Below are 15,898 nucleotides of genomic sequence, written 5' to 3'. Positions count from 1 at the left end.
GTCCGCATTCAGCTGTCTGAATCAGCTATAATGGCAAGGATATATGGTACACCCATTAAGGGCAATTGCGCAATGGATTGTATTACGTTAGAGGTAAAAGAACATGGTAGGCCGCTAAGGAATGTCTGGGCAGTCGTCACAACGTATAGAAGGATACATTATCTCAGACAACAAAGGGTCAATCGAAATGGCTGTGAGATCCAATTGACGCAAGATACGAGGCTATTGTTTGTGCACCACTCGCCAGCCACACAAACAGTACCCAAAGAAAGACCCAATTTCAATACCCCAAAGTAGATATAAGGCAGTAGAATAGTAAGTTTGTGGCGTGATAAATTAGCGGCCATGTGAATCAATAAAGAATGGCTGCAAACTATGGGGGCCTGCATGAAGCGTAGCGGGCAGTGAAAAGCTCATCACAATCTCATCGCTTGGCCCAACTTCACCAACGATTCTCATGGAGACAGTAACAGTGTACGATGAAATAGAGATCGAGGACTTTGTCTACGATCCAAATACCGGTCTCTTACAATACCCATGTCCATGCGGGGACAAGTTTGCCATTCTGTTGGATGACCTACGGGATGGTGAAGACATAGCAGTTTGTCCCAGCTGCTCGCTAATGGTGCGAGTGATATTTGAGGAGGAAGACTTGGACGAGTACGAGTAAGAAGGGAGTTAAAGGAGGAAAAGAGGAAAAAGCATATTTTGGGAAAGACCGAGGGCGGTCGATGTATATAATAAGGAAAAGGAATTGATATTTAGGTGAGTGGACAAAGTTCAATGTAGAAATCGAGCCCAACGGGGATCTTCCCTCGAGGCACTAGTAACGGCTGGTGCGCAGGGACAAGACAGAAAAAGAGACTGAGCACTCGCCCCAAGGGAGGGACTAGCCTTGTTTTCAGAGGGAATGCGACCAAACAGGCTCCCCAGGCCCTGCGGAGTTTTACTGACGATTGGCGCGAAACCGGGACACCCCATACTGTGGGAGCCGGCTCCCAGTGCGGCCCAGCCCAGCCCCAGCAACTTGAAGCGGGCCCTCCAGAGGACCCCTGATATGTATGGTCATCTTTGTTCTGCATCATACGAGGTAGCCAAACTCCGAATGGATGTATCAAGGGGCCCAAAAGTAGTGGAAAGGTGGAGGTAGTTTTCTTGGTTGTGGAGGTGGCTGCTAGGCTTCAACTAGGTTCGCCCTCAACGGCACGTTTTGGACCGAGCCTAACGGTATGAACCGATGCCGGCGCCAGTATGAGCCAGTGCGATCGCCCGCGCGAACAGACGTGAACTGGCGTGAGCAGTGAGCAGCAGCGTCAGCAGCATCAGCAGCATCAGTTCAGTACCAAGGCTAGCGTCAGCGTTTCGGCGCCAGCGCCAATGCTTCTAACTGAATTTAAGCCCTCGACAGGACCTTGAGCAAAGGATAAGCATTCCCCTCAGTTTAGTCGTTTTTTTTTTTTTTTTCTGTTCTTGTTAAACTGATTCTTTTTTTTTTCTCAGCGGTCATGCTATTGTCATTAAAAGACCAACGTTTGCGGTAGGCATAAGACCTAATATAGAGATAATCGTGGGGGGAAGTCGCAGGGGAGGTGGTGGAATCCCGATAAAGTTGGCCCTGGCCCTGGACCTGGCACTTTTTTTTTCTCCCTCGCTCCCCACCAAAAACAGCAGGAGCAGCACAACCAGTGCTGTGGTGCCGCATTGCTCACTGAAACCGCGCAGTGGCTTGTCAGTCCCTGGCAGCAGCTCCAGCAGCAGCAGCAGCAGCTCCAGCAACCGGGTGGTGGTGCTATAACCCCGGTTCTCTACCTCCTTCTTCATGCTCGCCGGTACCGGTCGGCTACCAGCCCGGTGATCTTGGCCTGACGATTGTCTTGCCGCCACAACGAACCCAGAAAAAAGACAAGAAAGCATAAAGCTTTTTTGTCCTGACTCTCAGAGCCTTACCATCGAGCCTATTGTGACCCGCTCGCGAACTCTGTGCGAGCCAGTGCTGCTTATTGTGTGGGTCCATTGTACCGCCAGGCTTGGGCCATGGCGGCGCGATCGGTGCAAAGACAAAACTGCCAACGCCGGTGCCAGACCAATCCCTCTAAGTAACCCAAAGCGAAAGGCAAACTCTGGATAAGCTTTTTACTAATATTTATTATGAATTCCGCTCCTACGTTGGCGTTCGCTTGTCAATCGCCGTTTCTCAATACTTTGCCTACTTTCTATTCTTTCCTTCAAAGGCGTTGAGGCCCTGGGAAAACACCAGGGCACGGCGAATGTAGCGCGCCTAACACTTCCAGCTGCCGTCTCGTTCTGGAGGGGGCCCTGTGTCCACTCGCACTGCGTGTCATAATGGCTGCACGTCCTCGGGTTTCTGTAGCTTTCCTCCTGGGCCTCAATCTTTGGTACCGTCCATCCTGCGTTTCGACGCCCCGCCTCACAAAGCAAAAAAAAAAAAAAAAAAAAAAAGGAAGTCGACATGACGAAAAATTGGAAAATAATAATAAGAATAATAATAATCATATCGCCTTTTCCTCCTCCCCCTCCTCTCCTGCCTTTGTTGTTTCTCGGACGCCCTGGATTTTGCCCAGGACGTGCTTCTCCAAGTAAAACCATTTGCTTTAAGCCATCGTCATTCTTTTGCGCTTTTTTTCCCTCATATCATGCTAGATATCGTTGGGGGATCTTTACCTCGTTTCGACTTGTTTTTTCTGCTTGCGTTTTTCCTTTTTTTGGCACGGTTAAACCGGTGCGTGTGCCCGTTATCTCCTGTGCAAAATGCTCCAGATCCTTTTTTTTTTTTTTACTCTTCTACTTTGGCCGTGGTGGGAAGCACTTTTTTTTTTTTTTTTCTGGTTACCTCTTTTTGCCGCCCTGCTAGAGCCTCATGCGCTTTGTTGTCCCTCTAGCAACATTAACCGAGTACCGATTACTGCAAATCGAAACCAACCTGACAGAATCTTTCCCTCTTAATGGGGCCACCCTCACCGGCCTAATCTGGTCCCTCTTGACAAGCCATTCTCTTTTGGGAGACACTCCCTCAGGGAATTAACCAAGAAGATGCCTCAAAACCGGTGTTGGGTCCATGACCCGTTTTTTTTTTTCTTCCCAAAACTTTTTGGCCCCAGTACATGGACAAGAGATTTAGAAGGAAGGAAAAAAAAAAATCAGAAAGAAAAAAAAAAAAAAAAAAAGGAAAAATTAACAGTAAACGTAATAGCAAAAAAAAAAAAAAAAAAACAAGCCAGAATGCATCGTTTTTTCACTCTAATTTTTTTAAGCGAACGGCCGGCCCTTGACTACCGACAACGAACGCCCGTTGCCGCCTAAAAATTCCCATATGCCCAATCAGCTTCCCAACCGCCTGGGATCCTCCACACATGACTCCACCGGGTCCTAATCTATTACACACATACATAAGTATAACTTGGGTAGCCTTGCTTTTTGCCCGCCTGCATGACTTTTTCTGTTTTTAGGTGCATTTGGCTTAAGTCTTTATTATCACTTTTCCAATTTTTTTTTTTTTTTTTTCCTTTCTTCCTTCTTTCTTCTGATATATATACATATTGTATTCCTGTTGCATACTTTTTTTCTGTTCTCGGTGGTGCACAATTTAAAAGCCCGTGAACCGAAGGTTTCCACGAATCTTACCACTTTTTTTATATATTTTTATTTTCCCCATTCAACCTTCCACTCGCAGACTGCTCGTTTTGCGTTAAGAACAACCGTTCTTTCCAACTTCCATCCAGGGATTCTTTCCTTATATTTCAACTTTCCCTGTTTGATCTCGGTAAAACTTCCCGTTCCGTGACGTCAAAGGGCGCTTTTCAGTACCTAACGCTGTTCCCTGACTCTACTTAACTAAGAGAGAGTCTCCTCCTGGAAGCGAATACCTATACTTTTTTTTCTTTTCAAGTTTACTTGCGTTTCCCTTTCAGCTGTCGTTTACCTTTGTCCACGATTTCGTGCTTCCTCCGTCAACTCCAATAGCAGATGAAATCCCTAATGGTTGAGAATATGAAAGGCTCTCCTCCTGACTTTGCCAGCGAAAAGGACTCTGTGTCCTATAAACTGGCTCATGCTCCTCCGTCTACCGTCCGCCGTGGTCCGTGGCTGCCTGACGAAGACCGTCGGCTTATGTCCATCATCGCCGTCCAAGGTCCTACGAACTGGGTGCGTATCCTGAGTCTGCTCGGCTCTAGGCTGCCTAAGCAGTGTCGTGAACGGTATCATCAGAATTTGAAGCCTTCGCTTAACCGTAACCCTATTACCGCAGAGGAAGGTATGCTTATCGAACAGCTCGTCGCCAAGCATGGTAAAAAGTGGGCGGAAATAGCCAGACATCTTACCGGTAGAAGCGACAACGCTATCAAGAACTGGTGGAATGGAGGGGCTAACCGCAGACGCAGAGTAAGCCATGTGTCCACTCTGTCTGGCGATCAACACACCCCAGCTCTGACTGTGCTGGGTGCTAATTCTGGCTATAATTCCGCCATGGGCTCCGGTCCCAACTCTGCGCCCGTTTCGGCACCGGTGTCGAACTCAGGCCTGTTTTCCCATCCATCCATGACCCAGTACGCCCACTTGCGTCCCCAGCTAGCCCAGTCTGTATCGCCTCAGCGTTCTCGCCATAATTCCCTAAGTTCTGGCGTGGCTCCAGACGGCCATGCTGTGTCCCAATATCCAAAAGTACCCCAGTTCTCACAAATTTCGTTCAACACCTCGATGTTTAGTGAGCTGGATAAACGCTCGCAGGCGGGTCTTAATGGGATTCCTCCCCCTCCTCAGGGTCATTTTCCACAGTTGTCGTCGGCTAAGGCACCCATTCGTCTGGCAAGCATCGACCACCCTACTCTCCCGCCATTATTGTCGAACTTCAACAAGCGTGTGGGAGAAGAGGACCGTCGCCATTCTTTGAATGCTACCTTGCCCCCTTCCACTCTGCCAGCACTGTATCTGCAGCAGGCTCCATACCTGGCCCACCCGCTCAATAATAATCTCACTAATCTGCCTACACAAGGTATTAACAGCAGCCATGGTGATAGCTCACATTACAGCCTGCCAGTGTCATACATTTCACGCCAGAATTCCTTGAGCCATGATTATAAACATTCCTTTGCATTACCGCTGGCTACTTCAAGCTCTCATCCACTGAGACGCTCGTCGGTGGCCCCAGACTTGTTCCCCAATCCGATGGCTGGCCACGGCTCTGGGGACATGTGGATGAAGCGCAATCAACTGCTGATTCTGCTTCACTCGCCGTCCATAATGCCCATCAACTCCAATCCTAACCGCCTCTCGGTTAGCAGTGCCCTGGGACTCCTGGATCACGGTAAGCCCCAGAACAACTACACCGGTCTGAGCAGCGCCGGCGCTCCTGCTCACTCGGCAGTATCAAGCGACGCTACTTCTACAGCCTCTACGAACATGGTGCCAGTGTCTGGATCGAACTCTGGCATCCCTTCGTACAAAAACCTCCTCCGCAGCATCAACAGTACACCCATCCCGGAGGATAAGGATCAGGATGCTGCCGAGACAGACCGCATCAAGGTACTGAATCTAATTGAGTGAGTTATGTAGTATAATTTCATTATTCCACGATACATGTGCGTGCCCATGGGCAATCAACCAACAATCCCAAAACCCAGATGTGGGGTTGGTTTTTTTTCTTGTTTGACTGTGGTGCGTTTTATCTGTAGTTATGCTAATTTATGCGTGGTGAGAAACGACCGCAAGCACGTCGGCTTTATGACAAAAGTTGCGAAAAACAGTAAAGAACGGAAAGAAGAGAGAGAAAAAAAAATGTTTGGTGCTCCCAGTCACGCCTGCTGGGCGGGAATCGACTCGTCTCTGCGTGCTTCTCCACCCCCATTTCTAGTCATACGCCCATAAAGATTCCTTAGCAAGCTCAAAACCATGTATCCCTCTTCTAGTTAAGCGCTACGGAAACTCATATGTTCATCTAGCCAAAGGCGAGCGCGGACGTTCGTGCCAACCGTCTAGTCCCGTCCTTGGCACGCCTTGTTGGCGCCTTGAGCTCTAGTCTTTTCATATGAAACTCCAACGATCAGTGGCTAAGCGCAAGTCAGAAATATGTCAATATCGCTTAATCTATTTGCACGTTACTCCGTTGGCGCGAGCCGGCACGCCCGGGCTACCGGTTTCAGATGATATTGCTAAAAAAAGGTCCCACGGGAGGATCTTTAGGGCTAACAGCGATTTGCTGTTGCCGGGGATTATCTGGAGAAATTGAAATCGAACTCCTCGTAAATTTTGTGTTCCTGAACTTATCTGGGGAGGGCACGTTGGGCACCGAGTTTGCAGCCATTCGCTCGCGGTGAGACTTGGTGAAGGTATGAAAGGTTGTCTAGCCAACGCAGGTATACTGTAAAATTCTTTGATTATATCCAGTGTAGTTCACTTGATTTATTAAAATGTTATGTTGAAAGTGGGCTAAATCTAACAGTTGCTGGTGAAGTGTGGGTAGAGAGACTCTGGTTCACCGATTTCTCTGTGTCATACTCTTTTTCTTGGTGGAGTCATTTCCGCTAGTGGTCCCCACGTCTTCGGCAAAAGTCAACTTTCCGTTCGTAAGCTTTGGCGAGATTTCTTGTGTCACCTACGGAGAGACCCCGAATGGGGCCCCGAATGTCTATGAATACAACGGAACAGAAGGGTCCCTTGAGATGAGTCCTTAGAAACAACATGTTTTTTCTTTTCTGGTTTTTTTTTTTTTTATGTTTCATTACTGTTCATTTATTTTTTTTTTTTTTATTATTTTTTTCTTTTGGTTGTTTCTTCGTCGTAATTGGTGTCTCGCTTATCATGTACTCTTCACCGACCCACTGTGTATCTCATCTATCCTGCCTGTGAGCATCAAGGAAGCAAGACACTGATCCCACACTTAGATGCTATGCTATATCTCCATTTGATACACAACCGAGTACTTGTGTTCAGCATCGATGATATCGAGAAACTTCGATCTTTAGGCATTGTTGGGGTTCTTGTAGGAACCCTACCTAAAGCTCCGCAACAGAACGTCTTTCTTGGTGTCCCTATACAACTAAGTGTCTACGAGGTACTATGGCTCATTGATAACGGCCACGCCATTCTTATAGAGAGTGCTTCATATCACGAGAAGCTAATGGAGGATTCGACGCCAGAAATGATAAACAAGGGCAATACTGTTCGCTTGGAGGGCCCTTCCAACTCGCGATATGTCATTACTCCCAATGAGCTGCCCAACGAAATTGGCTTAGACCCATCTCAGTTTCAGGTCTCAAGGGATGAGTTCTTGAACCGCCAACCTAAATCGGACGACAACTTCTTGGAGAAATATAGTGCCTTCAAGAAACTACGCAATATGGGCCATTACCTTATGCCTGGTCTCCGTTTCGGTGGCACGTTTGTGAGTTATCCAGGTGATCCGTTAAGATTTCATTCCCACTTGATCGTCAAGTGTGTGAAGCCTGATGAAGAAGTGAGCCTTATTGATATCGTAACGGGAGGTCGTTTGGCTACTGCAGTGAAGAAAGCTTGGGTTCTAATATCACCATCGGAGGGCTCAGAAGAGGACGGTGCTGGTAATGCCTTTTCTATAGAATGGGCAGGGTTCGGTTAATCATACTTTTCACACTATAACATCATACTTACCAAGAACTCCTCACCAGTTAGTAGGAAGTTCAGGGAGAGGTCCATTAGCAGTTCCGTTGATGCTGGCAATTTGAGAAATGAGCTCGTTAATTTGAGACCAATCCTCAGTACCATCCTCGAAGTCTTCGTGGTCAAAGACAATCTTTCCATGTTCAGCATCGACTCTGCGTTTATAAGTAAAGTCTTTTGTGGGGCCACTCACCTGAATTTTGTAGTTCGTGGTCAAGTTAGCATCGCCGTAGTTACCGTCCAGGCGCTGATGGAAAATAGAGGTACCGTTCTGTCCAACTGCACTTCCCATCACTCTCTTATCGTCAATATCCAAGGTGGTTGCGACTGAGTAAACAATCGAGATATTTAAGTCAGTGCCATTGGAGGAACTCTTTTCATTTGAAGAAAGCACTAGAGGGTAACTCAATGACACATTTGTCAGATGAATTCTATCTTCTTCGTCAAACTTGTTGACAAGAAGGAAGGACTTGGCGTTGTGACCGGTATGGACAACTTTCTGGTTAGCACCCAGGTTGAGGTACAGCTGAACATTGGAGATCTCTCCCTTATTGAACAGGCTGGCGATTGTGCTCACTTCTTCCCCATTTGCCAACGTGAGAGTGAGTTCACTGGTCAACTCTCCTTCTAAAATGCCATTAACGATTTGCAGCAAGAAAATCTTACGTCCAAAAGCAATCAGGTTAGCTCTGGTTCTGTTACCGATGTGAATAATCTCACCGGACCCCTTTACCACATCCTTGTTCTCGTAAGTCAATAAATTGACGCCAGTGATCCATCCATCACCGACGCCGGAGTGTTCATCATTAGCCTCATCAAGGCCGTTACTAATATCAAAAGATATCGTATGCTCTCCGTCTTCCCAAAGTAAAGGCAACAAGCCAGAGACATCAACATTAATACTTGGGAGGTCAAAAGCATTAATAGCCACAACCGGGGACCAGAGCGAAGGAGATATTCCTCCGGTGAATATGAAAGGCTGCTGGGTCTGCGACGCAATCTTCTCTCCATCGAAATACACATTCACAATACGCAATGGACCATGACCAAGTAACTCGCTTGGCGCAAAGATGGACTTGAACTTATCCAACACGTTGGTGTACCAGAATTCCTCGTCACCATTTCCGCTAGAAAATACATCCAATTGCAATCTAGTAGTGTTTCTTGATACCTGTGGCAATTTCAATTCAAGATGTTGCTCGCCAGACAATGTGACAATTGGTGGGGTCTTAGGATCCTTCTGCTCGATCAAGGGGTATACCTTGTCAGCAGGCTTTCTGATATCGAAGTATTGGTATCTTTCATCGTTTGAGGAAGCATCGACCTCTACTGGACCGAACTCTGCGCCATGCGTACTGTGGTCATTGTAGAAATCAGCGTACAATTCGACATGAGGCTCGCCGTTGATGTTATCGTTCACAACGTTATCCAATTGAAACAAAATACCGTTCTTCTCTTTGAACAAGGCAAGGTATTTGGAAACATCTTTGCTAAAGATGGAAAATACCAACAGTCCACCCGGTTCAATGGTACTGGTTCTCCAGATTTCAGCACCTCCGACATAGAGATGAGCCAACCTGTCGTACTGAACTCCTGTAACATTAGTGTGTAACGTCAAAACCACCCTGTTGAACTCAATTTCTGGAGGAGTATACTCAACGAACAGAGGGTCTCCCCACAGTGAAAACGTCTTGTTAGCCAAAAGCTCAGTATGCAAAGATTCACCGTATCTCTTGCTCGGCACAAAAGGATATGATACCTCAATGATCTCCTTTGGTGCCTCTTGAACGGAAAAGACACCAGCTGTGGAGCCAATTCCAACATTCCTACGTCCCGTCACAAGTCCAGGACCAAACTTCAATGGCAGAACCAACTTTTGGGTTTCATACAAGGCAAACACGGCAGTAACCGCTACCCAAGCGTAAATGGCAAAGATTCTATAATTCATTGACCGTTTCTTGGGCTCTTGCTCCTCCTTTTCGTTAAAAGTGGTTTCCTGAACCTCCTCAACGGGAATCCTGGAGGAGCCATATATAAGACGATTCCACACGGAATCATCACGAGCAAGATGTTTACTCATGTTTATTTTGATTCCAATTTCGCTAAAAATTCCAGTGGAACGCAATGCCGTTTAAACGCGTGGAAAACGGTGGCTTCTTATCAGCTTTATATAACGTTTACTGCAGGGAAAGAGTGGCGCTAAATGCGCAAGGTTGCGAGAATCGGGTTTTGGCATATGTCAAGCCCCAGACACCCTCCCATGTGCATTTGCGACATTCTAGTGGATTAAAGTTAACTTTATCTATACAATGACTCCTTCGAGCCTGCCTTCGCTTTGTTGCTGATCAGCGATATGCTCCAATGTACGATCGAAGTACAATTCGACAAGACGTAAAATCCTCACGTCTTTATCATCCTCCGAGGCCCGAGACGCATCTTGCTCCTTGAGGTTGGCCAAATTGTTACGTATCAAGTCGATAAGGCCATTGATGTACCGCGCATCAATTAGCCAGTTCCCGTAGACGTTGAAAATGACACAACGATTGAGAATCTCCACGAAAAGCCTCAACAGAAGCAATGCATCCATACTCGAGTCTGCTACTCTAAGGGCTTTCTGGAGACATTCAAGAACTCTCTTCCCATCCTGGTAAAGCAGTGGCTCATTCTCCTCTTCTGGCAGCTCTGTTTTTGGTCATCCTCCGTGTTTGCTTCTTCCTTCAGTTCGTCTTCCGCGTCTTTTACACTTTTGCAGATGCCAGCTCTGATTCGGTTGGAACAACTGTGGGTGAGGGTCCCTCAATCAATGAGTCGCACCACCACCACAAGTGAGCACAGCCGTAAATTGCACGGCACTGGTCCTGCTTCTTCAATAATTTGGAACCATAGAGGGTGATCTTAGTAATCAAAGACTCGTAGTTTTCCTTACTGAAATACCGCAGATTGGCTAAAGCATTCGAAATAGCTATGACCAGTCGGTAAGAGACTGATCCACCCATAGGATCCTGGGACTTGGTGCATTCTTCGCTGGTTTACTCACAGAGAGATTCTCTTCAAAGACAACGAAACTCTGTTGGAACAATTCATATGCCATTGTTTCTTGCTTCAATTGGTCTGCAATAGAAGCTGCGTTCAAATACAATTTCAAGATGTACTCTGCATAAAATGTCTGATGTTGCTGATAAAGCTCATCAATGACAACAGCTAAACTCTTGAAATTATTCGTAAGTGATTGTTCCGCCTGTTTAAGTGACCCCAGTGATTGGTTTTTCGATCTTGAACTCTTGTAAGCTGAGACTCTCAAAAGGTTTGTGATTTTTAGAATAAGCGTCGGGTATGTGTAAATGATATTGTCTGGGCATCTGCTCAAGTACTTCTTCCTCACGAAGAGAAGACTTGACAACGCTTTGGCTGGGTCATCATGGGAAATCAAATGCAAACATTTGCAGATTTTCTCTTGTCTTTCCAAAAAGTCGTCGCTTACGACTTTCTCTCCGCCTTCTAACTTTATCGATTTCTTTATGCCCAAGTCTTTCTGAGTGTCTACCTTGTAGTCCTGCTCTTCAATGAGAATCAAGAGGTATGCAAATATGTCGTCAATGTCATCATTGTTTTCTAAGGTTTGCTCATGGGGCAGGATGAGGAGCTTGTCCACGATCTCAAGTGAGAGTTGTCTCTTGAAAAATGGATCAGGAATCTGTTCGAAAAGCTGCCTAAAATACTCTAGCTTGAGCAAATCCTTTATGGAAGTGAGTTCATTGACCGGCGCAACGAGAAGTTCGTACCACAAACTAGACTCTGAGCGCTCTTTTGGACCGTCCTCAGCCCTGCTTTTCTTCAACGTCTTCATTGCATACTCAAAGATTTTGTTTAAGTTTTCGTAATTGTCAGGTTGCAAGTTGAGTGCAAGTTTGATAAGCGAGCGGAGGATGGAACAAATCTCTTCCGGAGGAAGCGACGGTTGTAACTGATCGAGATTATCATAGAACAGCCAGAAAGAGCCAAAAATCAGATCCGCTGGCACGCTAGGCTCATGTGTCGTTTTTTCGATCTCTTTATCATCTCCAAGTCCGTCAGTTCCATCTGTTGCTTCCTTTAAGTCAGCTTCGTATTTAAGATTAGTAACAAACCTGTCCACTAAATTTGATATCAACTCCGACTTCTGCAATGCTGGGTGTAATTTCAAGAAAACATTGTTGAGTAAGTCATCCATTGTCGCAAAATGAAAATTGTCAGGGAATATTTGAATCAAGACATCTATCAAGTAGCTTTGCGCAAGATGGTCCTTGCATTGAATTATTTGTTCGGTCACGATAGGATAGATCGTATCCTTATAGTAGTTTTCACCAAAATCCTTTTCATCAGTGGGGAAGTCGTCAATGGCTTGCGAGAGGCGCACCAAATTCGATCCAACGAGAACCTTCAACTCTTTTCTCTCTCTGTATCTTAACTCACGCTCACTGGAGTGGCCCTGATGCTGAAGACGAACCCAAAGCTTGTTCATTTCAATAAAATTTGTCATAAGGAAGTCGACGGTGTCCTCGAAATCCTCTTCCTTCTCGACCGGTAAGAGATCTTTTGAACGTTGGGATAAGTAGTTCCTCAAAAAGAGGCCCCTAATCGGATGCTGAACACCTTTACACATCTCTATCATATCTTTCATAATCTCCTTGGTGCTTTCACTATTAGTGGACATGTACGTTGTACCTATGACAATCATCATATACAATCTAGGCACAATGTTACCCAGATACTGAACCAATTCGTACAAATCCGCCAAGAATGGGGGATCATCTTTCTTCTTCATCTTCCGTTGATGGGATTGCTTTAAGTAGTTAGAAAGAAACTCTAGGGAATCGAACACTGCAATGTATAACTCGTAGTACTCCTTCGGCGAGAGTTGGGACGTTCTCAATTCATTGAGAAAGTTCAGGCAGTTCTTCAATGCTGGAAGAAGCTGGCCCTCGCTAAGATTATCCTTCATATGCTTTGAATGGAGTCGGATATTGCTCAAACATTGCTGGACGTTGGGGCTACTGCTGGCCATTTGTGGGTTGTCTGATAGTAGAGACGTACGTATAAAGTCCTACAGTAATGATCGCAGATAGTAAATCCGTGCACCCCACAACTCGCTCTTATCAGTATATTGGCAACCAAGCTAGCAAGCAAGGGAAATAATTGAAAATATGATAATTCTGTAGTGGATTTAATGTTTTGAAGGATTTTATTAGTATTGGTAACGGTTTTATTAAATTCATGATTGTTTGTGTATTTTAATTTAGTATCTCGGTTTGCAACTTAGTGCTCAGAGTTCATTGGGTGAGCAAAAAGGCAGTACTAATTGGTGAAATCTTGTAAATTAGTAACTTGAAGACAAGAGAGACTGAGTATTTTAAATCAAGGCAAAATACAAAGAATGAAAAAAATTAAATTAAATGAATCTTAATATCATTAAAAATATCGATGACATTCCTGGACTCAAGAAGCACGTTGAAGACGTTTACTCACTGAATCAATGTTAAACGGTCGGAGCCTGACACTCCAAGCCTACAAAAAGCAACTAATCGTTCTTGGAAAGCCAAATCTTATCCATCCAGGATAGCTTGGTTACATCTCATTAATCTTAAATATTTTATAACTATTATATCAATTTAGGTCGTAGAATTCGTAAGGAAAGGGTCTTCGTCAACCAGCATTAAACAGGTTAATTCTTAAAGCCACTCAAATCATGGATGACCATACCTGCCATAGCAGCTGACATCATTGTAGCAATGAGACCACTAAACAATGCAGACCAAATTTCTCTGGAAATGTCGGCAGATCTCCTACCTTTACTCAAAGTGTTCAAAACACCAAGAGTGATACCCATGGAACCAAAGTTAGCGAAACCACAAAGAGCGTAAGTGGCAATCAAGTTACCTCTGTCAGACAACTCGTTGTATGGTGCCTCGTTAACCAACATGTTGTAGGCCATGTACTCGTTTTGCATGAACTTGACGGAGATCAACTTGGAGATGGTAAAAATCTCATTACGAGGAACACCCAACAAGAAAGTGGCTGGATAGAAGAAGTAGCCACCAAGCAAGTCCAAGGTCAATTCGTTAATGTTCCAGAAGTTACCAAACCAGGTCAAGATACCGTTCAACAAGGCGACAAGGGCAATAATACACATACACTGAACCAACATAGTAGCGGCGGTGTAAAGACCCAAGGTAGCACCTTCAGAGAAAGATTGAAGCACGTTCTGTGGCCTCTTGTTAGGATCAGTTTCCTCTGGGAACTCGACTGTACCTTGAGAAACAGGAACCTCTGTCTCTGGGAATCTCAACTTGGAAACAGCAATGGAAGCAGGAATGGACATAATACACGAAGAGACCAAAGCTTGAGCATTCAAACCCAAACCAATGTAACCAACCAACACAGCACCAGAAATGGTCGAGAAACCCGAGGTCATGACTTGATGCAACTCAGCCTGAGTAAGGAGGGGCAACAAATCTTTAATCAAGATAGCTGACTCACCAATACCAATAAATGGAGAGGCAGATGCAGTGATGGCTTCAGCTCCAGAGATACGAAGCGTCCAGAAAAAGAACTTGGCGAACTTACCAATGAACCACTGAATGACACCGTAGTAGTAAAAGATGTGAACGAAAGCGACGAAGAAAGCGACGGCAGGCAAAACAGTGAAGAAGAACATACCAATCTGGGAAACTTCCTCGTTAGTCAAGAAAGCCACACCATCTTTAGCGAATCCTAACAACTCTCTTGCCAAAGTAGAAATAAAGTTAAAGATATCATAACCTGCTTTCGTACGCAAGACAAAAAGAGCAATGATAAATTGCATCAAGATACCACCAATCACGGCATTCCACAGAATCTTAGATCTGTTCTTCGACGTAGCGTACAAACCAGCAACTGCCACAACCAAACCACAGAAAGAGATGGCTCTGTCTTCTCTCTTAGAAAACTCGATTTCCTCAGGAATGAATGTACCGAGTAAGATAACGCCGACCAAGATAGTAGCACCGACCAACAATCTTCTAGGTTTGGTTGTAAGAATCTTAGTATAGACAATGTTGGTAAAGTAGTTCCATACCTTAGCAGCATAATGATAGGCAATATAAAGAATTCTGCAATGCCAGGAGATCAAACGCACCATGAGCATACCCCAAAGAACGGTTGGGATTAACCATTCACCTCTGTGCTCATCTTGGATAATGATGGAAAGCCACCAACCAGTAAAAAAACAACCAATCAAGATATGAAGTACAAGCTTCCAGTAAGGAAATCTTGTCTTGAATCTCTGCCACAGAGTGAGTGTGCTAGAAGAGGCATGGTCAGATTCCGACTGTTCACTGCGGTCTTCGAAGTTGACGTCGGCTTTCTTCTGTTCTTCGATCTCACCAGAAAGAGCAGACTTCTGGGCCTCTATGTTGGACATGTTTGTCTATATTTTATTGACGATAGATATAGAAAACAAAGGCACTAAGACCAAACGAGTTGGGGAGAAACAAGCGATGCAAAAATATTCCGATGTGCCAAGTTGGAGCAGAAAGAATGCTTATAAAGCCATGCCCAGATTAGAACCTCCGTTGCAGCAAAAAATTTCCTTGAGAAGACTCCAAAATGCACGTAAACGAAAAAAAAAAAAAGGCTCTTATCAATACGCACAAAGTTCTAAAGTTTCTTTTTTTCGCATGGCTGCAATTGTTCCTTGCCAGTAATGAAGAACAGAAATGTCAGTGGAGGCCGTATTCCGTTGGTTCCCCATCTTACGGACTCGGTCCGTTCCAACCAAAATCTGTAAAACAGCCGTGGCTTAGGGGTACTCCATCGCTAAGTTGCGGATTTCTCCACAAGAGGCATTTCGGTAATTCTGCTCTTCGCGAACCACTAGGAGCTCCTTCTATGGCATCTTAACGCATGGTGCCATACAGGACCGACACTTTTGCCCTAGTTTCTCAACGAACGCCTTGTCTTGTCTCCACTCTTGCAGCATAGGCGGCATCTGTACTGGTTAATGCCCCACCATCGAAATAGGAGGACCCTGACCCACAAAACCCACTTATACTTTCCGTTCTCAGCCTTTCCGTTCCGTTTGCTCAACATTTCCATCACAGGGGGCTTTGTCTTTGGTTTATAGCAACCATGATACCTTTGGCCAGACCTCCGTCTTCAATCCCGTCGGACCATCACAAAATGCGCCCAGGTGGAACGCACCTGATGTTGGTAAGGCAACATCACTGAC

The 15,898-nt window shown here is 45.3% G+C and overlaps 6 protein-coding genes across 6 annotated transcripts; 3 read left to right on the top strand and 3 right to left on the bottom strand. All coding sequences in view use genetic code 12, as the record gives it.

Moving 5' to 3' along the window:
• Positions 1–457: 457 nt before the first annotated feature.
• Positions 458–1,416, top strand: KTI11 (Kti11p; the record flags this gene model as incomplete). Its single annotated transcript, XM_025485992.1, has 2 exons — positions 458–666; positions 1,299–1,416. 2 exons carry the CDS (start codon positions 458–460, stop codon positions 1,414–1,416), a joined length of 327 nt encoding a protein of 108 aa, XP_025341457.1.
• A 2,580-nt stretch (positions 1,417–3,996) lies between these two features.
• CXQ85_002308 (uncharacterized protein) lies at positions 3,997–5,562 on the top strand (the record flags this gene model as incomplete). The annotated part of the gene is made up of 1 exon (XM_025485991.1): positions 3,997–5,562. The coding sequence occupies one exon, from the start codon at positions 3,997–3,999 to the stop codon at positions 5,560–5,562; it is 1,566 nt and encodes a 521-aa protein (XP_025341456.1).
• Positions 5,563–6,904: 1,342 nt separating this feature from the next.
• Positions 6,905–7,612, top strand: CXQ85_002307 (tRNA splicing endonuclease subunit; the record flags this gene model as incomplete). The annotated part of the gene is made up of 1 exon (XM_025485990.1): positions 6,905–7,612. One exon carries the CDS (start codon positions 6,905–6,907, stop codon positions 7,610–7,612), a length of 708 nt encoding a protein of 235 aa, XP_025341455.1.
• Positions 7,613–7,654: 42 nt separating this feature from the next.
• PNG2 (Png2p) lies at positions 7,655–9,733 on the bottom strand (the record flags this gene model as incomplete). Its single annotated transcript, XM_025485989.1, has 1 exon — positions 7,655–9,733. One exon carries the CDS (start codon positions 9,731–9,733, stop codon positions 7,655–7,657), a length of 2,079 nt encoding a protein of 692 aa, XP_025341454.1.
• A 222-nt stretch (positions 9,734–9,955) lies between these two features.
• On the bottom strand, positions 9,956–12,697 carry VPS35 (retromer subunit; the record flags this gene model as incomplete). The annotated part of the gene is made up of 3 exons (XM_025485988.1): positions 9,956–10,335; positions 10,502–10,615; positions 10,663–12,697. The coding sequence occupies 3 exons, from the start codon at positions 12,695–12,697 to the stop codon at positions 9,956–9,958; spliced, it is 2,529 nt and encodes an 842-aa protein (XP_025341453.1).
• A 657-nt stretch (positions 12,698–13,354) lies between these two features.
• On the bottom strand, positions 13,355–15,091 carry CNT (Cntp; the record flags this gene model as incomplete). The annotated part of the gene is made up of 1 exon (XM_025485987.1): positions 13,355–15,091. The coding sequence occupies one exon, from the start codon at positions 15,089–15,091 to the stop codon at positions 13,355–13,357; it is 1,737 nt and encodes a 578-aa protein (XP_025341452.1).
• Between the last annotated feature and the right edge of the window lie 807 nt (positions 15,092–15,898).

This window comes from Candidozyma haemuli (assembly GCF_002926055.2).
Source record: "Candidozyma haemuli strain B11899 chromosome Unknown C_2014730914, whole genome shotgun sequence".
NCBI classification, from domain to species: Eukaryota; Fungi; Ascomycota; class Pichiomycetes; order Serinales; family Metschnikowiaceae; genus Candidozyma; species Candidozyma haemuli.
Note: the sequence above shows the minus strand (reverse complement) of the source record. Positions and strands in the feature narration are given on the sequence as shown.